The sequence below is a fragment of the Manis pentadactyla genome, chromosome 8 (assembly GCF_030020395.1).
Source record: "Manis pentadactyla isolate mManPen7 chromosome 8, mManPen7.hap1, whole genome shotgun sequence".
In the NCBI taxonomy this organism is placed as follows: domain Eukaryota; kingdom Metazoa; phylum Chordata; class Mammalia; order Pholidota; family Manidae; genus Manis; species Manis pentadactyla.
In genome coordinates, this window is record NC_080026.1 from 89,703,388 (window position 1) to 89,728,495 (window position 25,108).

A 25,108-nucleotide genomic window follows, 5' to 3' on the forward strand; every position below is an offset into this window, starting at 1 on the left:
TCCCTATGGAATGAACAAAGCCTAAGCCTTAAAACACAAGCTAGGATGCTAGCAGAAATACAGAGAAAATGGTCTAATAACCTCTCTCCCTTCTAAGGGGCTCTCAATTGGTACTATTAAAAACCACCTGGGAAACTATAATCTGAACATCACCTGTCTGAGGTAACATTTAACTGGCATAAGGTGGGGCTTGTGCATAGTATTATAAAAAGTACCCTCAGGTGACTCAAAAGTAGCTGGCATGGGTGGGGGCCTACTGAAAAAGGGTGAATTCTAGCAAAAACGACAAAATTCCCATTACAAGTCCGAATGGCCAAAGTGCAAAAGAGGCTGGCAAGTGGTGAAGAGGCGGAGAATAGGAACATTTGCCCTTGCTTTCAGAGAGCTTTTTTACTACTAACTCTTGAGGGGAAGACCTATGCACATTGCACCTTAAGACTTTTCTGTTAAATTAAATGGAGTAAGTCACCTGTAAGGAAGGCCAAAAATCTGTTAGAAATTAGTGAATGGACCCAAATGAGTGTCCTCTTACTTAAGGTTTCTCAGTTTTAAAAAACTGTTCTGGTTTTATTTCATGCAATTTTTTAAAGCGTGTTGGTTCTAATGTCTTCTCAGTTTGAACAGGGCTATTGGTTAAAATTGCTACTGAATTAAAACAGGAGCTACAATTACATTATTGGTCTTAAAATATTTTTAAGTTTAGCCAATTCAGTAATCATGGTTCTTAAAATTTAGTAAACTCAGTACTTCCTACTTTCTACTGTGATATACAAAGCTCAAGATACTTTTGTTATTTTTAAAACAAATCCCAATTCGAAAAAATAATCAATAGTAATTTAATTTTCTACCATGAATCTCCTTGCTGTTAATGCTATTGTATGTCTGCAGTAACAGGGAGGAAAAAGAGTATCAGACTTACCCAAATTAAGCCTTGTACTGCATGCTCCAAGTTAAGATGCTAGGTCCTTGTATAATATTCAATGAATTCCATCTGTGTTAATCCAAAGCTGCTATTTCACAGATCAGCTTCATAGCATACAGAGGCTACTAAAGTAAAAAAAGCATCTGACATACAGTTACAAATAATCACTTACTCTCAAGGAATGGATGCACAGGGAAACAGTGTAACAGAACTTTCATGAGGAAGAATGTTCCTTTGAGGAAAAGACCTAAAGTGAGAATACTGTTTTAAGGCTTTTATCTGTAAAAGCCTTATAGATACCTATGGCTCACCAGAAGTTTTTAAGTTAACTACTGCAAAGTACAGGCCCACAATCCCTTTTCCAAAGCCCTTAAGCTTATCAGCATTTTGAAATTATGAATGTTTAAAGAATTTTTGAAAGCACATATTATGTAGCACCTCACAGCAGTCTGAGGCAGCACCTAAATCAAAGTTAAGAAATCAAACACATTAACATTACCACCGTACAATGTGCAAACAGTCCCATTTAATACCATAAATAGACTCAACAATTCAAATCAGGTTTTGCTGCAAAAGGAGATATGCAAAATTTCTTTCACAGTTGTTTTGGATTTTGGAATTACAGAGAGACTTGGAGACCTCTATAAAATAGGCAAATCAGTATGGGAATGGTAACAATCCAAAATTTAAGAGACCTTCCCTGAAACACTGTTTTTGAAGAATTCTGGATCTTACATGATAACCACAACAGTTTAAATATTAAACCAATAAATATTACCTAAACAGTTTTCATGGCATTTTAAATAATAAATTTTTTAAATACTTGCATTTGAGCAGAAAATCATGTGCTGCATCAACTCACTTAAAATTTAGTGATCACTAAGCACCAGCACCATAAAATTGTTAAGATTTGTTTCTTAAAATTCAAGTAAATGGTTCTAAAGCACTGCAAATTCTGACTAAATACCAACTTTCAGCTTCAACAGTTTTTTAAAGCTATAATCCAGTGATTGTTTCTTACAGTAGCCAGTTTCTATTTCTGGCAATTGTATGACAAAGTTCTTCCATTACTAAATACTAAGTTTTCTAGTAATCTCCCATTCATCTGTAGCAGCTCAAGAATACAAAAGATTAACAAGTTATTTAGATAACTCCTACCTGCAAATTAGATTTCCACAAGACATACATTCTAGCTAAAAGCTAAGATTGTGTTTTCACCATGCTAATTTTTTATAGATTCTCTGAATAAGATTTAAATCATTTTTAACCCTTAAAAATCAGCTCAATTCAATTAACAACCATAGAAACTGTGCTGGTATCAGAACATAACTATTTTATTACAAAACTTAACATTATTTACAAAATGAAAAAATAATTGAATGACTATTGCAGGCCAAAAGTAAAGGTTCTTCACTCAGTGATTGAAGAAAAATAAAGCAACATTTCCATGCACTCACACACCAGATCATCTGTGAAATAGGCAAACTCTTAAAAGTCATGTCAGTAAAACTTCAGTGTATACACAATATTTGTACGTTTATTGAAAGATGGCAAAAAAAAATCCATGGTTCTGTACAATAAGTTTAATATTAACAATTTGTTCATTTTCCTTTAATATTTTTTGGCTTTCATGAATATTCATAGCATTGAACATTTTGCAAGTAAGAATTAAAATAGTACCTCTGTCACCTTGCTGAATTCATCATAAGAAAAAAACAAATTGTCACTTTAATGCTTTCGCAGTAAACTGAATAGTAGTTATAACTTGAAAGTTATATTAAACTGAAGCCTTCGTTGTGATCAATAGCTTGGATCAGTTTAGAGCGTAGAGTTTCTTTTTCTGTATATTTTGGAAGATCCAGAAGATTAAAACAGGTATGAGAAACTGGGAGATACTCCTCACCACCTCCTGTGGACTGGATGACTAGTTTTAGACTCTTCATACCAAGAATAGGAATTCGATCACTACCTGTCAAAAATACTGTCAAGAAAAAAAAAAAAAATCATTCAGACAAACGTATTAAAACAATATAGAATGTCAAGTTATTTTTAGTACAGTCTTTATAGCGAAGCTTTACATTAACATTGGCTTTAATGCAGAAGTCTCTAGAATTTGTGGAAGCACCATTTTTGAGATTCACACTAACACACATCCATACAGTGATTTTTCCTTTAAATTTGTAATATTAACATTAGCACACAGATGCTTAATAAATGTTTGATGAATGATTATTGTTTCTGACAAAAACATTTGGGGAGCCCTTCTTTTGGGAATAGCCACTTAGAAATAGTTTATAAATCAAATACAAAATGTTTTATGATTCCTTTTTCTATTTGCTTATGTCATTTTTAAACAAAAATTTATAATAGGCAATCATAAATCATGTTAGGATAACTTGTCATCCTTATGCAAAATAACCAAGAGTCTAATTTTAATTATCAAAAAGATTGACAAAAATATTCCTGGCAATAGCAGGCGTATCTAAGGAATCTCATTGATTTAGATAAATTCTGAAAACTTTAAATAAAATTTCAATTAGAATACACATTTTAACAGATGAAAGACACACAGAGATTAGGTTATAAATAAGAGGATTAGGTCCTGGAAAGGAAAAGTTCTGTTTTCTAAAGAAATTCCCAAAGTTTTGGTGCAAAAGCAGAGAAAAAGAAAATGAAGACTGAACAGACAAAAGAGCTATTACATCAGAGGTCTTTTTAGAAATTCTAAAAGGAATTACAACCCTTGTTTACTGTAATCGGTGTTAAAACAGTTTTTTTTTCATTTGAAAGAACCTATAGTATTTTGGAGGCAAACTGAATTTAGTTTTCAAAACAGAAAACACATGTAATAATGCAGATTTTTAAAATAATTGAAAATTAAAAACAGAACCTTGGAAAAAATATTTTTTGATCACCAACATTAATTTAATCTCTAAATTTTTAGATGTCATTCTTATAAAACAAGGAACTAGTCATACTTACACAGAAATTGTTTTTTCTTTTCCAGTGGTAATTCATGAAATACTTCCCAAAAAATTTTTATTGTACGATGTTCTGCCCAATACTCTCCTTTGTATTCTGTATTCTAAAAACAACATGGTATTATTAAAGGATATTAGCTTTGTCTTGAATCTAACAAATTGGCTTTTTTGGCACCTAAAGCTAACATTAACACTGTAAGGAGTTTGAAACTAATACTTTTAGTTCATTACCTACTATTTTCTGAGTGTTTTGCAATTTGGAACTATTAGTTTCAGGGGAAAGGGAAGAAAATATTTATTAAATCAGAAACGTGTCACCAGTATTTCAAAGAACATGACAGAACTGTAGTATCTTCAAAAGCAAATACCTGAAGGATAAACTAGAATTACTAAAATGTTAATGGGTTATTAAAGTTTGACATGGTATTAATTATTTGTGATAATTAAAAAAATTTTCTTAAATTCATAAACAGAAGTCAAACTAATTATTTTACATTCTATCTTCTCTTTAAAGAGTACTACAAGAACACTAATCATTGTTGTGGTAGTCAGTTTCCAAATGGCAGTGATCTCTGCCTCATGCTACTCATACCCTTGTACAGTCCCCTCCCACACAGAAAAGGCCTGGCCTCTGTAATAATTAGGATATTGAGGATATGCAAAATTAGCGACTTTTAAGGCTAGACCTTAGAAAACTCTACCTTCAGCCTCTTTTTGATACTCACTTGGTGGGGAGGTAGGGGGAGATCCATTTGCCATTTCATGAGGACACTCTAAAAGCCCTAAGGAGCAGTCTTCGTAAGATACTGAGGCCTTTGACCATCAACAGCCTTGTGAGTGAGCCACCTTGGAAGGAAACTCTATCCTTAATCAAGCCTTCGGATGACTAAAGTACTGGGCAATATCTTGACTGCAACCTCATGAGAAACCCCTGGGCTAAGACCACCCAGCTAAGTCACTCCTGAATTCCTGACCCACAGAAACTGTGTAGGACAATAAATACTCACTGTTATTTTTAGGCCACTAAGTTTTGGGATAATTTGTGAAAACAGAATATATTTCCTTTTTAAAAAAACATTAGCACTAAGAGAAAAGAGGGGTTGGGGGGAGAGAAGGAATTAAGTCTACACTGTGAAGTGTTCTTTAGAAACCAGCTACAGTTGGCCTTGACCTTAAGTACTCAGACAACAAGAACCTTCTACCATCAGGGGGGTAGGCACTGTTCCCACAGCCTAGACCACTTAGACATATGCTCCTTTTTTGTTTATCAGGATAATTTCTATTTATCATTTGGGCTCAGATGAAATGTCACCTAATTCTTTCATTGATTCATTCAACAAATATATAGTGAGTTTCAGACAAATTTAGGGCCCTGGGGAAATTGCACTGAACAAAAGTCCTTACTTGTTATTTATTTCTATTTTAAAGATGATGTTTCAATATACTTGAATGAAAATATCAACATGAACATAAAAAAAAAAAGTAGTCCCATTTTATGAGAAGCTTCCCCAGATTTGTGTAGCCTTAGATAAGATTTCTCCTTATATACCCTTCATTAGACCCTCTCCCCTTTGATTACTCACATCATCATTCAATTATTTAAAGTCTAACTTCCATATTAGGAGGCCAACACTGTATCTCAGTCTTATTTACTGCTGTCTTCCTAATTTTTTGCATAGTACTAGGCATCCAGTAGAGGCTCAATCAGTATTTGCTAATAGACTTCTTGAATCTGGGCTCGATTTGTAGACATGATTATCTCAATAAACAAACTCTTGAACTCCACAAAATATTTGCTATTAATTTGCAAACAGGTTTGGGAAAAATGACTTAAAATTCTAGCATTCAGTTAATGTATCCACTTGTTTGAATTAAAATCTGTGAGCATGTAGTGGGAATGAAAGGAATATGGCTGAAGTTTTTTCTTTTTAAAACCTCTAGATGGTTTTGGGGAAATGCGTACACAGTTCTGATAAAGAAAGAGCATGCAGCGTCACAAGTCATAATCAGTGAAATTATGACAACTCAGATATGAAACAGAAGAAACCAAGTATACTAAGTATAGGTACAATAAAATAGACTTTAAAAAATGTCTTTCTGAATGAGTATTTCTATCAATTGTATATTTACACAAAGTTTGAAGTACCTACTAACTGCTCTTCTAGGCGCTGGGAATACAGCAGTGAACAAAGTGACAAAAATCCTGTCTTCGTGGTGTTTATATTGCAGTAGAGGGGAGGAAAGACAGTACAATTGTGTTTATATTAAGTCAAATTCAGAGAAGAAAAATAAAGCAGGAAAGGGAGATAGGGTGTGCACACGTGTGTGTATTTGTGTGCGCATGTATACACACATGATTTTGGATATCCAGTGAAGATTCTGAGAAGGTATAAAGACAAAGTAAGAGCAAGAACCATGTGGAATTATTAAGGTGAAGAGAATTCCAGCACAGGGAAGAACAAATAGAAAAAGGCCTCAAGACTGGAGTGTTCCTGCTGTGTTCTATGCTCAGCAAAGAGGCCAATAAGGCTTAACTAGAGTAAGTGAGAGTAAGAATGATAGATGAGGCAAGAAGGACAAATTGTGTAAGATCTAAAAAGTGTGATGAGAGGCCATTATATCATTTTCATTTTAGGGTGACTGGAGGTGGGTCCATTTCCAATTGGGTCTCCTTAAAGTCAGTATAAATTTCTTCTCTTCAGCAGACCAATTTATCAACCCCAAAAAGAAATCTTCAATCTCCTTTCTGGAGGACTTTAAGCCTGGCTACTGCTACTTTTCTGAATAACATTCTCAGTTCTACCTGGTTTCTCAGATTCTAAAGCCTTGATGGGGAGAAAAGGGGATGTGAGGAGTTTTAACAATTCCTTAAATTAGCTCTGAAGTAATTCTATTGTTTTTAGCTCAACTCCAAATCCCTGCATTATATAATAAGATGGTGTGCCAATTCCTGAGCCTTTCAGAAATTCTGGGGTGTGAAATGGGTTACCTCTTGATAACCGTGTCCCTCTGGACACTTAGAATTAAATTTTCTTTGGTCTAGTCACTTATCAAGTCATTCCCCTATTTTCCAAAACATTTTTTCTCCTGTTTTCTTTTTTCTCATTGTCTGTGTATTCCTATTTTTATTCCTTTTAGTCCTTCTAGTGAGATCTTGGGAGGGAGCAGAGATAAACACGTTTACATCCACTATGTTTAACCAGGAGTCCTAATTATTTTTTTAATTAAAAATATCTTATTCCCTACATTATTGCACAGTAAAATTGACTTTTCCTGGTGTGTGTATAAATATATGAGTTTAAACACATGTATAGGTTTGTGTAGTCACCACCAGAATCAGGATATTGAACAGTTTCATCACCCTAAGGAACTCTACTGCACGGGTATACCCCTCTGCAGTCACATACGCCCTCCATCCCTAGACCCTGTTCACCAGAGTTTTGTCTTTTAAAGAGTGTCATATAAACGACATCATATGGTATGAAATCCTTTGAGACTGGCTTCTTTCACTCAGCATAAGGACTCTGAGAGTCACCCCAACTGCTGCAGTATCAGCAGTACATTCCTATTGCTCAGTAGTATTCTACCATATGGATGTACCATCGTTGGTTTATTCATTCAACTGCTTAAGGACATCCAGGTTGCTTCTAGTTATTGACTTGTTTGCAGATTTTACTGTGATAAAATACACACAAAGTTTACCATCTTAACCCTTTTTAAAGTGTACAATTCAGTGGCATTAAGTACATTCAAACTGTTGCACAACCATCACCACCATCTATCTCTAGAACTCTTTTCAGCTTGCAAAACTGAAACTCTGTACCCATTAAACAATAACTCCTTATTCCCTCTCTGTTAATTGATTTTTTGTATGAAAGTAACTTAATATCTAGGAGTAGAACTGCAAGGGCATGTAGCAAGTCTATGTTTAACTTTAGAAGAAAATGCAAAACTGTTTCCCAAGTGGCTATTCCATTTGTATTCCCACCAGCAATACATGAGAGTTCCCAATGCTTTGTATCCTTGTTAGATTTAGTACTGTACTTATTTTGTTAGCTAACTTAATAGGTATACATAGTATCAAACTATTAAGGCAAAGATTCTATTAGAGGTTGCTAATTACAAACATGGAAAAACTTACAGGTCAACCCTATAAACTGACCTTTCTCAAAGCTGATACAACCTAGCACTTTTTAGTAAATGTTTATCTTAAGAAATATCTGGGAATTACTTGTATAGAGAAGGAGGAAAAGAAAAACGTGGTTTAAAAAATTCCCTACCTTCTCCCTAAAGTTCCCTTTACTGGCTAAAGCACCAGTAATAAAGATCCTAACTATTGCTTATTCTCTGCTAAAAAAGAATTAATATTGAGACCATCAGGAAAAAAGATAAAGATTTTGAGCACTGTACTTTTCTTAATGGTATTCCTAGGATTGAGGCAGAATGAAAACCTGTTTTCAGCTGGAGCTTCTTTCCAGTCTGTCATAGATGACATTTTTCTATATGAACACACCAATACCACAAATATAAACATGCTATCTAATTCATACACAATTAAAATTCAATCTTTGTCAAGTGAGAAGAGTACACTGTTTTGCTATAAGAAAATGACAGTAATAGCATAAAATGGAAAACAATAAATAAGAGGGCAAGATTTCCATCAACAAGCCATATTTTCCTTTTACCTTTCCATTTAAATAATAACACAGATTTGTTTTCTCTTACCTTTTCCAGTTCCTTCCAATCATAATTTGTATTTCCAATAACCATTGCTTGAAGTTCATTAGGCTGAAAGAGCTGAAGGACTTTTCCTCCACAGACCTTATGAAAGCCCGCATGAAAAGCATCAAACAAGGAAGCCACTGATTTATTGAATATGTAATCCACATAAGCATCAACAAACTCCTGCCTAGAAAGGAGAGAGCATGCATGCACAGAATATAAAAATCATCTTTTATGGAGAATACCTATCGTAGTCTTAATAAAACTGTGAGTGTTCCTGTACTTTTTGCTACTTATATACAAAACTGAGAAAGTGTAAGTAGGATTCAGAGGGGACAAAGACTTTATAGAGAAATTCATTATACCTTTTATACAAATATCTCGTATGTCTATGAAGCATGTAGACTTAATCTATCATTCACAGACATTCGCAGGCTGTTCCTAAATGAAACATGTCATTTCCTAAAGGGAAGAATCATAATGCAAATGGCTATCAAACTGATCTTTTAAATCCACGAATAGTATATTGAGAATTTATATGCGCCATTCTGCATTCATCTCTAAAAAGACTGACCTGTTAAAAAATATTAGGTGATGAAAATGAGAGCTTTGGCATTTAGACTGTTTGACAGAATTACAGTCTGTTTTGCTTTGGGTTTCAAGGAATCTGCAAACAAAAATTTTTTTAAAAACTAAATACCCAAGAAGGGGGATATTAAGGATTCTTTTAGGATAATCATTAAAGATTACTAGATGCAGTTTCTTTTCAAATATATATGCATAGACATATAGGTATACACATTTTGATGTTCTTCTATCTATTATGATACAAAAGGAAACTGTAAAGAAAAAAAGCACATCTTTTTACCCAGTAATTAGTCCTATAATTTTATTCAATTTGTTCTATTAGCCACAAACACTTCATGTAGCTATCTGATCAAACAATCAGACTTTCAATGTTTTACACTATTGTCTTTTGAATTAAAAAAATATAGTTCTACAAATGGGAATACTGGTAAATTTAGTCATCTATAGATAATCTTAGCAAATCAGAAAATAATTCTAAACTGAATTTACAAAGAAAAAAGGTTAAACAAGACTAGTATAAAATATAAAACTGGGTGTATGCCTAGGGAAAAAATCAGTAGCATATGCTATTAGGTTCTGATGAAAAGAATGAGTTTTGTAATCAAAACTTAATAATTCATCTAATTAAAAAGTCAATTTCAACTGTAATAGTTAAGTCCCATAACTACATAAGGCAAATAAACTGTTTTATGTGCTAACACATTTTTGTCTTCAACACTTTCATTATCTAACTAGGAATGGTAGTACAAAGATAAAAATTCTTTAAATTGCTTCTAAACTAAATAAAATATGTGGAATAGTATTTCTAAGAAGTTTAAAAAATTAGTCCAACACTAGAAACTTTAAAAGCAGAAAAAAAAATCTTTCTAAATCATAGTCAAAGCCTTCAAAACCAGGATTTTTTTTCTTTTTAAAAAGAATAATGGCAACACTTGAGGTTTTTTCACATTATTTTAAATACAGCTTAATTTTTATCAAAGTAAGACATATGCATAATTTAAAATGTCAAATAGTAATCCTACCAGCCAACATTTACTGAGCACGTACATGTGCTAGGTACTATCTAAGCATCTTAAAATTATTGCCTCATTTAATCCTCAAAACAACTCTGAGAGAAACAGGTACAATTTATCATCCCATTTTACAGAAAAAGAGATTGAGGCATGAAGACACAGACTAATTTACCTAGTTACACAGCTTCTAAGTAGCAGAATCAGGATTATAATCACTCAGATAAAGTCCTGGCAACAGCCATTAAGCTAACTTTATCTAAAGAATACTACAACAGAAGAGAACAAACAGTTCTCTGTCCTGCCTGTACCTTTCCACCACGAATTTCCTGCTATTTGAAGGCAACTGTTTGACTCCTTCTGCTATTCTTACTTTCATTTACCTTCAGACTTCAACAACATAGTCTGTCATCCCTTGATTTTCGATCTTAAATACTATCTAATGAACTGAGTATCTATTGTGAAAGGTGAGGATTTACCTTGTATTTAATTGTCTCACTCTCACTTTACCTCCCCCAATGCTCCCATTATAGTAATTTTTGGTTCACCACTGATTGTTAACATTTTTAGGGTTATAAATGTTATTCACATGTAGCTACAGAGTATTCTGTTTACCTTCCTTAAAAAGACCTTTCTATCCCTTAGTTGGTATTTCATCCCCAACTTTAACAGAAATGTCAATTTCCTCTAGATTCACTCAAATACATTAGGCATCATCAGCTGCATTTTTCTCCTGGAGACAACTCTCCTGGAACCCTCCATGTATCTTTATTTAACCCAGTTTGGTTACTCTTCCTAAATCTTCTACACTTTGGTCTTCCACAGAAAGAACCCTTTTGATCCTTTTTTTTTTGGATCCCGTGTCTTCCCCTTTCTTGGTTTAATTGCTTGTTTTGTAGAACACATTCTTTAGAAACTTCTTGAACTCAGACTCTGCATGTATGAAAATGTTTTTACACTCCCTCATACTTAATAGTTTTGATATAGAATCCTGAGCTAAAAATTCCCTTTTCCCCAGAATTTTGATCTTCTAGCTTCAGTGTCATTTTTTTAAAATCTGATGTTATTCTGATTCTTAATTCTTTGTATGTAGTCTGCTTTTCTTTTTTCTGGGAAGTTTTTTTGTTGGGATTTTGGGATTCCATGTATTTTGCCTTGGTATGTGTCTTTTTTTCACTTCCCATGCTTTAGTCTTAAGCAACATGTCATTGAGTTCTGGGAAGTTTTTTTGGTATAATTTCTTTGAAAAATTTTATTCAACAATTTTTTTTCAATTTTTAATAGTATCCACATGAATGCTACTCTTAATATTTTGAGGACACTGATTTCAGACAAGTTGTGTTGTTCATCCTGCATTGTTTTGTTTCCTTGGCATTCCTTTGGACTGTTGTGGTCTTTCCTTACATGTCTATTGACCTTTGGTCATTCACATTTAAACATTAGGTAGTTGCACCAGAAGAATCCTCCAAGATAAAGTGTCAAGGAGGAAGGAGCTGCAGATTCTCACTAAATCTCCCTGTTTTCAGTTGAGCTCCTTTCCCCTGGCTATGCCTAACTGTCCTCAAGTTCACAGTTCCTTTAGTTCAATCTCCCCAGAAGGTAAATTTCCAGTTTTCCACCCAGGCTGGAGTGGGGAGGTTGCCAGGCTACTTCCTGGTGTGCTAAGGAAATGGGTTTCTAACTGCTTCTTATAACAATCTTTTTATTTCCAGCATTGTCCTAAATCCCATATACTTTCTAACATATTTTTATTCTTATTGCCTGAGCCTTTGTTCTGCAAAATGAACTGATTGCCTTCTTGGCTCCTCCCAGTCCACCTTGTGCAGCAGCTTTCTCTGGTTGGCCACAGTTAGGTTACCAGTTTTCTAGCTCCCAAAAATGTGTTTGCTATTGTTTCCTCTCCTTTCTCTTTGTTCTTGTTGTTTATGATCTTTTTATCTCTTCATTAATGACTTAAAGGGATTTTAGGAGCAAAAGGCAGATTACTTCCTTACTAAGCATTCAAAAAATAAGTTTTATCTGAGTAAAAATTTAAGGTAGTGACATGTTTTTAAATACAGAAGAAAATGCCTACTGAATCGTATTACTACCTACGATGCTGCTATAATGCACTTACCGATTTTGTTTGTTAACAGCTGTGTCTGCACCATTTAGAATCAGCTCTTTCACTTCTGTTGCACCAAAGTTTTCAACTGTGATCTATTAATTTAAATTTTTAAAAAAGGTCAATGTCAGACTCAATACTTATTAGATTATTTTAATAACCTATTATTCTACCTATTATTTTGCTCACTAAATAGAAGAGTAAATTTAAGGTAAAATTCTGCTATCATAAGCAGATTTGTGAATTCTGCACAAAGCTACTACTAGAAATTTTCATCCTCTTTAGAACTTTGAAATCCTACCTTGACTAACTAATTAAAAATTACCAATTGGTTGTTTAGTTAAGAATAGGAAACTGAGTATTTATTGTGCATCAAATTTTAGAAAGGTCGCTGTAGGAGTGAAATATTAGAAAGGATGCCTTCCTTGGACAAGTGATAGAATCCAAGGGTTCAGGACACAGACTGAACAAAGTCAGGATAGATACATGAGTAAATACCAAATAAATTCAGCTTAGACCAGCTATGCATTCTTCCTACATTTGACAGCTGCTCCTCTTGTATTCCTTGTATCTGCCTTGCTGCATTCTTGATGAAAATGTTTTTTCCAGTTATATCATTAATTTGGTTTATAAAGACAATCAGTTATTTTGAACCTTTATTTTCCTTACTAGTCTCCTAATTTTTCTATAAATATTACCTTTCCTATATTACATTACCCTTTTCTATTAATATGAGTTTTTAGTATTTGCTATCTATAAAACACTGGTGGGAGGGGCGTGGCAAGATAAAAAGATGAAAATACCCCTGCTCTAGAGTTCACTATCTTATAAAAAGAGGAGAAATGTGATTTGATACATAAAGAATTCACTATAATAGAATAAATGACATATATGATAGAGACATGAACAAAGCTACCAGACCATAGAAGGAAATGTGAAAGGCCTTGTGGAAACAATCTCATTTGAAAAGCACCTGCAAGGATGAATAGGACTCTGAAAGACTGGGAAGGAGTGGGATTTCTGAGCACATAGACTGAACAAAGTCAGGATAGATACATGAGTAAATACCAAATTCTGAAAATATATGGCCCTAGAAAATAAGAAAATAAGGTATGACATGACAAAACTTTGACCAGAAAAACACAATGAAGTCAGAAAGCCAAATTACAGATGTCTCTAAAGCCCACTCTAAAGCTATTATTCTGCAAGCAATAAGGACCCACTGAAAATCTCTAGGAAAGAAAAGGAACAGCAATGGGAAGGAATGTTTGAATTACCATCATTTTTTAATATACTAAGCTTTCAAAAACTTGGTGATTGATCAATTAGAAATTAAATTGCTTGGAACCCAATGTTTCAACCAACTGAGATGATCAATAAAGATCCAAAGTTATTAACTGAAACTGAATTAGGGAAACAAACCGTTGGGGAACCAACCATTCAACTGAAAAGGAGAACCAATATTTCACAGTGAACACAAAAATCCAATGCTTTTATCTCGAAAAAAATTATTATTTTTCATTTTAAATCTACCAACTTTTCTTATAACTGCACTATGTTCCAATTCTTAAAATAATCAAAGAATGAATAAACTTCTTTGAGGGGGAACATTGTTTTTTTCACACATTTCGCAGCAGAATATGGTATCTTTTGTTAGCTTTGAACACAAGATCATAAAGAGGACTGTTTGGGGGCGAAACAAATGTAAAAAGGGTTTTAATAGAAAAGATGAAAGAGAAAGAGAAAATACTGATGGTTTTACCATTTTCCTGAGTCTAATTTTTAATATTCAAACTCTTCCCTTCTTCAGTGCCCTATCATAATTCTTGATTTTTCTCTTCTTTAATTGTCAACTGGTCATCTTCTGCCAGATCCTCAGGTATCAAAGGATTTGCATGTGACTGGATGAATTATTCAACATCCCTTTCACTGAATTGACAAAATTCTACATCTTTCACAAGATTTGCAATTTCATTTTCCAAATAATATCCCAATGTATTTGTGTTTGTATTGTGGTATATCCAACAGTAACTAAGACAAAATGGGTAAGGACGAACATTAGTATGAAGTAGAAAGAGATGTCTGAGTGGGAATTAATCTTTTAAGTGGTTAAGTTCATCAATAAATGCTCTCACATTACAATAACCTTTGCTTCTCTAAACATTCTTGTAACTGCAGACTCACAAATGAACACTTGAATAAAGGAGGATCCCTTTTATTTGTTATGTGAATGTGCTAACCACAACAGGATCCCTTGTATTTGTGAAGATCTTTAGCAAAGTGACAAAGTACTAGGCTTTCAAGTCACAAAGCTGGGCATAAAACATTATCTCTGGTATGTAATGACTGTTTTCAGTTTTCTCCATCTGTAAAATAAGGATAATAACACCAATCACATAGGATTGTTATGAGGATTAAATGAAACAGTGCATGTACTGTGACTAGCATATAGTTAATGCTCAATAAATGTTAGCTAAAGGGTTAAGAATTCCATACACCAAAATAAAAACAAGTGGCATAGCTGTTAAATAAAAGGGATGATGAATAAGCAGGCCATCCTACATCTTTCCATCTTACCGTAAAATTAAGACAAAATGTTTCCTCAACATCATCTTCTGGATAATCCAGTAACTGTTGCATGCTTCTGCAAAACAATATACATGTTCCTTTGAGGTAGAACGTTACTGGATGTTTGAACTATTTTGCTTATTTTATATTACTCATTCATTTCAAATAAAATTATTTTATTAATTTGTACTTTTATACTTATTTCAGAAAGGTGGATATACGAAGGCAAACTTACAGACAATGAAGAAAAAAAATCATTCTTTTTTTTTAAATCTCTTCCTTTGAATACAAAGGCCATGTGTATACTCATTTCCAACATTTGTCCCTGTTTAAATACAACTCTTATTCCATTTTATATAATAAATAAAAAGAAACTTTATATATTTCAGCTAAAAATGAAGATGATTAGAAGTAAAAGTCAAAATAAATCATTTAACTACTGTCAGGAAACATTAACTTCCTAAATTTATAATCTGACATTTGCAAGGTATTATTAAGCTACTAAAAATTTAGCAAACAATCTTACATACATATGTATTTAAGTAGAAAATTTTGGATCTGATAATGCAATGGGTTTTCCTTTAGTAAAAGGGCTTTTGTTTATTTCAGAAATTCAACAAGAACAACAAAATACAATTATTCCCAAAATGAAATCTTTCTGTACATCTTCCATTTCCTATATCCTAAGCCCTACCCTTGCCACTTTTTACAACTAACCTCCCAACATCAGGCATTAGTTCTTTCAAATCATCCAGGGATGGCTTCTTTTTCAGCAGTTTCTTATACAAAGCCAAAGGGAAATGGAGGTCCACAATAGTAAAATTATAAATTGCTAATCCACAGATAACACCAATCAAATGGAACAGATCACTGTCTTCAAATGTCTAAAAAATATAAGGAAAAAAAAAATAGACTTGTTCTCCAAGTTAAAACTTTAATATTTTTCTGATTACAAAAATACATACTTGCAGGTAGAAAATTTTAAAAGAACAGAAACAAGTAATGAATACCAAGAAATCAATTCTCATTTCTGTGTCCCTAGGATGATATCACAGTTGGTATTTTTGCACATTTCCATTCAGTGTATTTTCTAAGACTAATTAAAATCTAGCTGAGCTCAAACTACAGAACAGAAAAGAATTAAGACAAATTCCTCCAAGAAATAGAAGAGTAGAGAACAGTTCCTAAATCATACGTCAGCACTACCATGATAACAAAGCCACAAAAAGAATTTACAGAGGATGGAAATACATAATGCTTTTTAAATCATTTTTCTGAATGATTGGATTATAGGTGTTTATTCATTTTCTTTTTTATGCTTTTTATTTTCCAAATATTGAATGTGTATAATATTTTAAATCAAAAAAATAGTTCTAGTAACCATTTCATTTATTAAAATCTAATGCTTAATGATGTGGAGATGTCTGGGAAAAAAAGCTAGTTGTGAAGATTTTTAAATGTGTAGTTTGAGCCAGAAGACTGCCTACACAAAATAGGCTGAATAAACACTTTGACATGATGGTCGTGAAGTTTTTCACTGGTGATTTAAGTCACATAAAATGGAAAGGAAGAGGAGGAGCCAAGATGGTGGTGTGAGTAGGGCAGCGGAAATCTCCCAAAACCATACATATTTTTGAAAATACAACAAATACAACTATTCCTAAAATAAAGACTAGAAGATACAGTACAACAGCCAGGCTACACCTACATCTGCGAGAACTCAGTGCCTCACAAAGGGGGTAAGATACAAGCTGCGACCCAGTGGGACCCGAGCGCTCCCCCAACCCCAGCCCACCGGCAGGAGGAGAGGAGTCGGAGCACGGAGGGAGTGGGAGCCCAGGACTGGTAAATACCCAGCCCTAGTCATCCGCACCGGCGGCACAGACACATGCTGCATGGTGTGCTGGATATTAGAGAAATGGAACAGTAAAATCTGCGAGCAGATCCCCGCAGCCGGCACCCCTAGGACAAAAGAAAAGCGAGTGTTTTTGAAACTCTTAAAAGGACAGGAGCTTCACAGCTGAATGAAAGTGTCCCAGCACACTCAGCCCAGCACCTAGGAATCCCAGGGAAATTCAGGCGCTCCAGCCCACTGGGAGGCAGCGCAGCTGTGAAGCCCCTCACGGCGATAAAGAGCCTCCCATCCATTCCCCCTCCAGAGCAACACCACAATAGCAGGGAAGCAGCCTGAGAGCGGCCATGCCCACAGCAACTGCCCAGAGCCTCCTCAACAGCTGCCCACGCCAGACTCAGAGTACCCACCAGCGCGCACAGACAGAGGAAGCCGGGACAGGGTGCCAAGGGTAGCCATTCTTGCAGGAGAGCACAACCGGCACGCCAGCCCCTACCTGCAGGGCTCTGGGCTGCCCCGACAGCTGGACTACCCACAGCAGCTCAGGAAATAAAACTGGAAGCTGCTCCGAGGAGGACAAGGGGACCAGCAAGCAGGAAGGGACTTTATTCTCCCAGCTAACACACGTGCCAACTGCACATGACTACCTCTATAGCCATGAAAAGGCAGAAGAATCTGATCCAGTAGAGAATCACCCAGACAACCCTGAGAGGGAGTCTGGGGAGATAGATTTAACCAATCTTCCTGAAAAAGAATTCAAAATAAACATCATAACGATGCTGACAGACTGGCAGAGAAATATGCAAGAGCTAAAGGATCAACTTAGGAGGGAGAATACAGAAATAAAACAATCTCTGGAAGGACTTAAGAGCAGACTGGATGAGGTGCAAGAGGCCATTAATGTAACAGAAATCAGAGAACAGGAACACAGAGAAGCTGAGGCAGAGAGAGATACAAGGATCTCCAGGAATGAAAGGATACTAAGAGAACTGTGTGGCCAATCAAAATGGAACAAAATTCACAGTATAGGGGTACCAGAAGAAGACAGAGAAAAAGGGATATAAAGAGTATTTGAAGAAATAATTGCTTAAAACTCCCCCAAACTGGGTGAGGAAATAGTATCTCAGACCATGGAAGCCCAGAGAACTCCCAAAACAAGGGACCCAAGGAGGACAACACCAAGACACACAATAATTAAAATGGCAAAGATCAAGGACAAGGACAGAATATTAAAGGCATCCAGAGAGAGAAAAAAGGTCACCAACAAAGGAAAATCCATCAGGCTATCATCAGACTTCTCAACAGAAACCTTACAGGCCAGAAGAGAATGGCATGATATATTTAATGCAATGAAACAGAAGGGCCTCGAACCAAGGATACTGTATCCACCATGATTATCATTTAAATATGAAGGAGGGATTAAACAATTCCCAGACATGCAAAAGTTGAGGGAATTTGCCTCCCACAAACCACCTCTACAGGATATTTTAAAGGGACTGCTCTAGATGGAAGCACTCCTAAGGCTAAATACATGTCACCAGAGAAAAAAGAATCACAACAAAGAAAACAGGCCAACCAAATACTAACTAAAGGCACAAAATAAAACCAACTACTCACAAAAGCAGTCAAAGGAAACACAAAAGAGCACAGAATAAAACAACTAACATATAAAGAATGGAGGAGGAAGAATAAGAAGGGAGAGAAATAATGAATCATCAGACTGTGTTTATAATAGCATAATACATGACTTAAGTTAGACGGTTAGATAGTAAAGAAGCTACCCTTGAACCTTTAGTAACCACGAACCTAAAGCCTGCAATGGCAATAAGTACATATTTTTCAATAATCACATGAAATGCAAATGGACTGAATGCACCAATCAAAAGACACAGAGTAAAAGAATGGACAAAAGAGTAAGACCCATCTATACGCTGCTTACAAGAGACTCAACTCAAACCCAAAAGGCATACACAGACTAAAAGTCAAGGGATGGAAAAAGATTTTTCATGCAAACAAAAGGGAGAAAAAAATCACTGCTGCAGTACTTGTATCAGACAAAAAGGACTTCAAAACAAAGAAAGTAACAAGAGATAAAGAAGGACTTTACATAATGATAAGTGGACAGTACAACAAGAGGATATAACCATTATAAATATATATGCACCCAATACAGGAGCACCAACATATGTGAAACAAATACTAACAGAATTAAAGGAGGAAATCTATTCATTTTAGGAGACTTCAACACACCACTCACTCCAAAGGAATCAGAATAAGAAACAAGAAAGGAAAAATCACGATGGACCCCACAGAAATACAAAGAATCATTAGATAATACTATGAGAATCTATATGCTAACAAGCTGGAAAACCTAGAAGAAATGGACAACTTCCTAGAAAAATACAACCTTCCAAGACTGACCAAGAAACAGAAAATCTAAACAGACTAGTTGCTAGCAACAAATTTGAAGCAGTAATCAAAAAACTACCAAAGAGAAAAACCCCCAAGCCAGACAGATTTACCGCGGAATTTTATCAGACATACACAGAAGACATAATCCCCATTCTCCTTAAAGTTTTCCAAAAAATAGAAGAGGAGGGAGTACTTCCAGACTCAATCTATGAAGCCAGCATCACCAAAACCAGGCAAAGACACCACAAAAAAAGAATATTACAGACCAATATCCCTGATGAACGTAGATGCAAAAATACTCAACAAGATATTAGCAAACTGAATTCAAAAATACATCAAGAGGATCATACACAATGATCAAGTAGGATTCATCTCAGGGTTGCAAGAATGGTACAGTATTCGAAAATCCATCAACATCATACACCACATCAACAAAAAGAAGGACAAAAACCACATGATCATCTCCATAGACACTGAAAAAGCATTCAACAATATTCAACATCCATTCATGATAAAAACTCTCAACAAAATGGGTATAGAGGGCAATTATGTCAACATAATAAAGGCCATACATGATAAACCCACAGCCAACATCATACTGAACAGCGAGAAGCTCAAAGCTTTTCCTCTAAGATTGGGAACAAGACAGGGATGCCCACTCTCCCCACTGTTATTCAACATAGTTCTGGAGGTCCTAACCATGACAATCAGACAACACAAAGAAATACAAGGAATCCAGATTGGTAAGGAAGAAGTCAAACTGTCACTGTTTGCAGATGACATGATATTGTACATAAAAAACTCTAAAGAATCCACTCCAAAACTACCAGATCTAATATCTGAATTCAGCAAAGTTGCAGGATACAAAATTAACACACAGAAATCTGTTGCTTTCCTATACAATAACAATGAACTAGCAGAAAGAGAAATCAGGAAAACAATTCCATACACAATTACATCAAAAAGAATAAAATACCTAGGAATAAACCTAACCAAGGAAGTGAAAGACCTATACCCTGAAAACTACAAGGCACTGTGAAATTAAAGAGGAAACTAACAAATGGAAACTCATCCCATGCTCTTGGCTAGAAATAGTTAATATTGTCAAAATGGCCATCCTGCCTAAAGCAATCTACAGATTCACTGCAATCCCTATCAAAACACCAATAGCGTTCTTCAACAAACTGGAACAAATGGTTCTAAAATTCATATGGAACCACCAAAGACCCCAAAGAGCCAAAGCAATCCTGAGAAGGAAGAATAAAGTGGGGGGGGGAGGGTCTCGATTCCCAACTTCAAGCTCTACAACAAAGCCACAGTAATCAAGACAATTTGATACTGGCACTAGAACAGAGCCATAGGCCACTGGAACAGAATAGAGCTTCCAGATATTAACCCAAACATATATGGCCAATTGATATACGATAAAGGAGCCATGGACATACAATGAGGAAATGACAGCCTCTTCAACAGCTGGTGTTGGCAAAACTGGACAGCTACATGTGTGAGAATGAAACTGGATCATTGTCTAACCCCATATACAAAAGTAAATTCAAAATGGATCAAAGACATAAATGTAAGTCATGAAACCATAAAACTCTTAGAAAAAAACATAGGCAAAAATCTCTTGGACATAAACATGAGTGACTTCTTCATGACATATCTCCCCGGGCAAGGGAAACAAAGGCAAAAATGAACAAGTCGGACTATATCAAGCTGAAAAGCTTCTGTACAGCAAAGGACACCATCAATAGAACAAAATCGCATCCTACAGTATGGGAGAATATATTCATAAATGACAGAGCCGATAAAGGGTTGACATACAAATACATATAAAGAGCTCACTCACCTCATCAAACAAAAAGCAAATAATCCAATTAAAAAATGGACAGAGGAGCTGAACAGACAGTTCTCCAAAGAAGAAATTCAGATGGCCAACAGACACATGAAAAGATGCTCCACATCACTTGTCATCAGAGAAATGCAAATTAAAACCACAGTGAGATATCACCTCACACCAGTAAGGGTCACCACCATCCAAAAGACAAATAACAACAAATGTTGGCAAGGTTGTGGAGAAAGGGGAACCCTCCTACACTGCTGGTGGGAATGTAAATTAGTTTAACGACTGTAGAAAGCAGTATGGAGGTTTCTCAAAAAGCTCAAAATAGGAATACCATTTGACCCAGGAATTCCACTTCTAGGAATTTACCCTAAGAATGCAGCAGCCCAGTTTGAAAAAGACAGATGCACCCCTATGTTTATCGCAGCACTATTTACAATAGCCAAGAAATGGAAGCAACCTAAGTATCCATCAGTAGATGAATGGATAAAGAAGATGTGGTACATATACACATGGAATATTATTCAGCCATAGGAAGAAAACAGATCCTACTATTTGCAACAACTTGGATGGAGCTAGAGGGTATTATGCTCAGTGAAATAAGCCAGGCAGAGAAACCCAAGTACCAAATGATTTCACTCATATGTGGAGTATAAGAACAAAGAAAAACTGAAGGAACAAAACAGCAGCAGAATCACAGAACCCAAGAATGGACTAACAGTTACCAAAGGGAAAGAGACAGGGTAGGATGGGTGGGAAGGGAGGGATAAGGGGGGTGGAAAAAGAAAGGGGGCATTATGATTAGCATGTATAATTGGGGTGGCACAGGGAGGGCTGTGCAACACAGAGAAGACAAGTTAGTGATTCTACAGCATCTTACTATGCTGATGGACAGTGACTGTAATGGGGTTTGTTGGGAGGGACTTGGTGATTGGGGGAGTCTAGTAAACATAATGTTCCTCATGTAATTGTAGATTAATGATACTAAAATAAAAATAAATAAATAAATAATGGAAAGGGAGAGGCTAGAGTAAATTCTGTGGTGTTTGTACAGAATTAGAGGTATTGGTATGATCTTACAGTTTTTAACATATATAAATATAGCTCCATATTTTGAAAGTCATGAGATGTGTGTATGTACGTGTATACATACATATAATTCTTAGTTCTGTCTGCTGTGAATCTGAAAGCAATGGCTCCATGGTAGCAATGAGCACACTTATTACCATCCACAGCTTGATTTCTTTCGCTTCAAGAAGTCAGAAGTCTTTGGAGACTTCTCCAAATTTTCTTTGTAGAAATGGCTAATGCCAGGAATAGAGTGGAGGAAATACAAGATGAGCTTGGGACATTCGTTGTACCAAATATTAAGGAGTAATTAAGGAATAATAGGAACATGTCAAAAGTAAAAAAAGAGGATTCAGCCATTGGCCAAATCACTGAAAAAATCTTACAGAGAACCATGATAAAGCTTAAGATTAAGACTACCCACCCCTGGTCTCAAAACAGTACTTCTGCAGAAATGAATAAAGGTCCACAGAACACTCTTATGTTCCTAGCAGGACAGGCCTCTACCCCATGTACCCTCTCAAATCTATCTGCCACACTACTACAAACCGCTGGAAGAGACCAGTTTCAAAAGGAGACCATTATTTGAGCAGACTGTCCACCTACCTCAGAGGCCATTAGGACTATTCCACCATGTTTACCTGCCATTTATCTGTCAACATAGGAGGACTCAAACTCAAATTATCCATAATTGCACCTCCAAGTGGCACTGTATAGACCCTAATATATACACAGTCTCCTACTGTCCTTGTTCCACCAAAACATTCCACTGCTTCCACTGGAACTCAGAGTCTAGAATTTGGAAAACTACCCATACCCTCAATTTCTCTAAATTTTACTTCCCATTTTAGTAAGTGAACAATACTATCTTCTAAAGACACTATTTCCCCTGCAGCTCTCATAATGTTGTCTGTTTTACTTCCAACCCCTCATCCCTAGTGATAAAGTTGATACTGTTAGGCAGTAAATGTATATCTGGAACATTTTACCATACAGGAACATCAAGTAGCAAGGAAGCTGCCAACAGCATTAAGGCTGAATCAAAAGGACTCAACTTAAAGACCTCACACTGGGCAAAGATGGGATAATATGAGCATCAAATAAGATGATAACTGCAATAGATCAGATAAGTGTTTTCAATCAATGAATACATAATATTTGAAAATAAAAATTTAAAAATGAATTGTAGCCACTGCAGTATACTAATGAATAGATTCACTTTTTTGAAAAATTTGTTAACTGAAGAGAGAGAGAATCCTTTCCTATATGAACTGGGCTAAGGAACCAGATAGTAGATATGGAGAAATTTCTCTATATAGAAGTATACAAGCTAATAAAATGAAAATGTTAGAATTAGAGTAGCACCCCTAATAAATTAATGAGCCTAAACATTGTTCATCAATGACTGTTAACAAGAGCCATTTTTCTCCTAGAAGAATGAATAAATAATACATCAAGATTTTTAGAACCAATAGTATATACTCTACTCAAATTTCTTTCAATTCAGAGTTCTACAAACCATACATTCCACTTAGAGTCTCTAAATTAGGGGTCAACAAACTTTTCCTATAAAGGGACAGATGGTAAATATTTCAGTCTTTGGTAGCCACAGGGTTCTGTTGTAACTACTCAACTCTGCCTCTGCTGGCTGTAGCTAGAAAGCAGCCATGGACAACACATAAATGACTGACCGTGACTTTATTAACAAAAACTTAAGCAGGAATAAATAAGCTAGTTTGCTGGGTAGTTACCTCAACCCTAAATGATAAGGTAGAGAACTCAATGATCTGTCACGATAAATTCTTCCCAGAAGAAAAGTTAACATGGTAGTAATTCAATTCTTATATCTAAATCAGCATAAGGGACAGTCAACATAATTTTCAGGCTGACCACACTTCCTAATTTATTTTGCTAATTTGAAATGTGTGGTAAGCATTAATACATTTTGATGACTGAGTCCAAAAGTTTATAATTTTTCTAATTGTAGAAAAGCAGCTATCTGAATGTTAGAAATTCAGTACAACTCTTACTTGACACATATACATACATAGGTACATACATATTAGTAATTGATATGTTTGGACTTTTTACCTTATCAGAAAACCAAATGAGTCTGGAATCTTCATAATACCTAAACATGCCATATTTAGGATCCAGTAATTCCCTCATGATGAGCAAGAAAAATTCTTTGCGTACCCCTCCTGCATCCACAGCATCTTCTCCAACAAATATAACCTAAAATAGCATAATGCAAATAATGAATGTGAAGAAATGAAACTATAAATCTGGAAACCCTATATAACATGTTATTTATTATGAAAAAATGCTCAGCAATAGTTTATAAATATTGAATATGTAATTTATTTGTTTCAAAGATACCCTAAAAACAAATACTTTAAACATTTTCTGAATAAAAATTGCTATTACATAACAGAAAATGTCAAATTACCTTGAGTGGCTTTTTGTAGTCTATATTTTTTGTTTTCCTAAGGACTTCCATTGCATCTCCCACAATATTTTCTCTACGCACCACTAGAATTAAGCAGGGATTCACAGATTCAATCACTGGGAGAAAAAGAGAGGAGACATTCTGTCTGTGGGCCTGGTCAATAGCCATCTGGAAAACAAAAGATCAAAATTTTAATAGCAATTCTATAAAGAAGCTACTATAACTGGAAAGGTAACATCTACCTATTAATTATAGATAGCCTATGATTTCTGTAATTCCTAAACTCCTGAATTCACATAAGAACCTAACAGTCTCTAGTAAAGAATAACAGCTTAATAAGTGTATTCTAAGTATAAACAGTATCCTTTTGAATGTTTTTATACTAATGTATACATACCTAATTATAACATTATTAAGTAACAATGGAACTATAATAATACTGATAAATCTGAACATTGTTGTTTCTCAAAAAAATAACTGATGGAGAGTGAAAAGAAAAAGAAAACAGCATTAAAACAAACTTCTAAAGATAATAAGAAACAGCCTGGCAAAGAGGCATTATAAACATTCACCTAATAGACTGATCACC

General features: G+C 35.1%; 1 protein-coding gene across 6 annotated transcripts in view; it reads right to left on the reverse strand.

Moving 5' to 3' along the window:
• Positions 1 to 1,428: 1,428 nt before the first annotated feature.
• The window catches only part of HERC4 (HECT and RLD domain containing E3 ubiquitin protein ligase 4), a 134,761-nt gene continuing 111,081 nt past the window's right edge, over positions 1,429 to 25,108 (reverse strand). For 5 of the 6 annotated variants that reach the window (XM_036923945.2, XM_036923942.2, XM_036923943.2 and 2 more), the window contains 8 exons: positions 24,520 to 24,687; positions 24,162 to 24,305; positions 15,613 to 15,779; positions 14,905 to 14,971; positions 12,340 to 12,422; positions 8,629 to 8,812; positions 3,905 to 4,007; positions 1,429 to 2,903 (listed from right to left, as the gene is read on the reverse strand). In XM_036923945.2, the coding sequence (XP_036779840.1) occupies positions 2,695 to 2,903; positions 3,905 to 4,007; positions 8,629 to 8,812; positions 12,340 to 12,422; positions 14,905 to 14,971; positions 15,613 to 15,779; positions 24,162 to 24,305; positions 24,520 to 24,687 (1,125 nt within the window). In that variant the 3' untranslated portion in view covers positions 1,429 to 2,694. Of the gene's footprint in view, positions 2,904 to 3,904; positions 4,008 to 8,628; positions 8,813 to 12,339; positions 12,423 to 14,904; positions 14,972 to 15,612; positions 15,780 to 24,161; positions 24,306 to 24,519; positions 24,688 to 25,108 lie in introns of those variants that run through there. The other variant, XM_057505915.1, reaches the window with a different exon arrangement.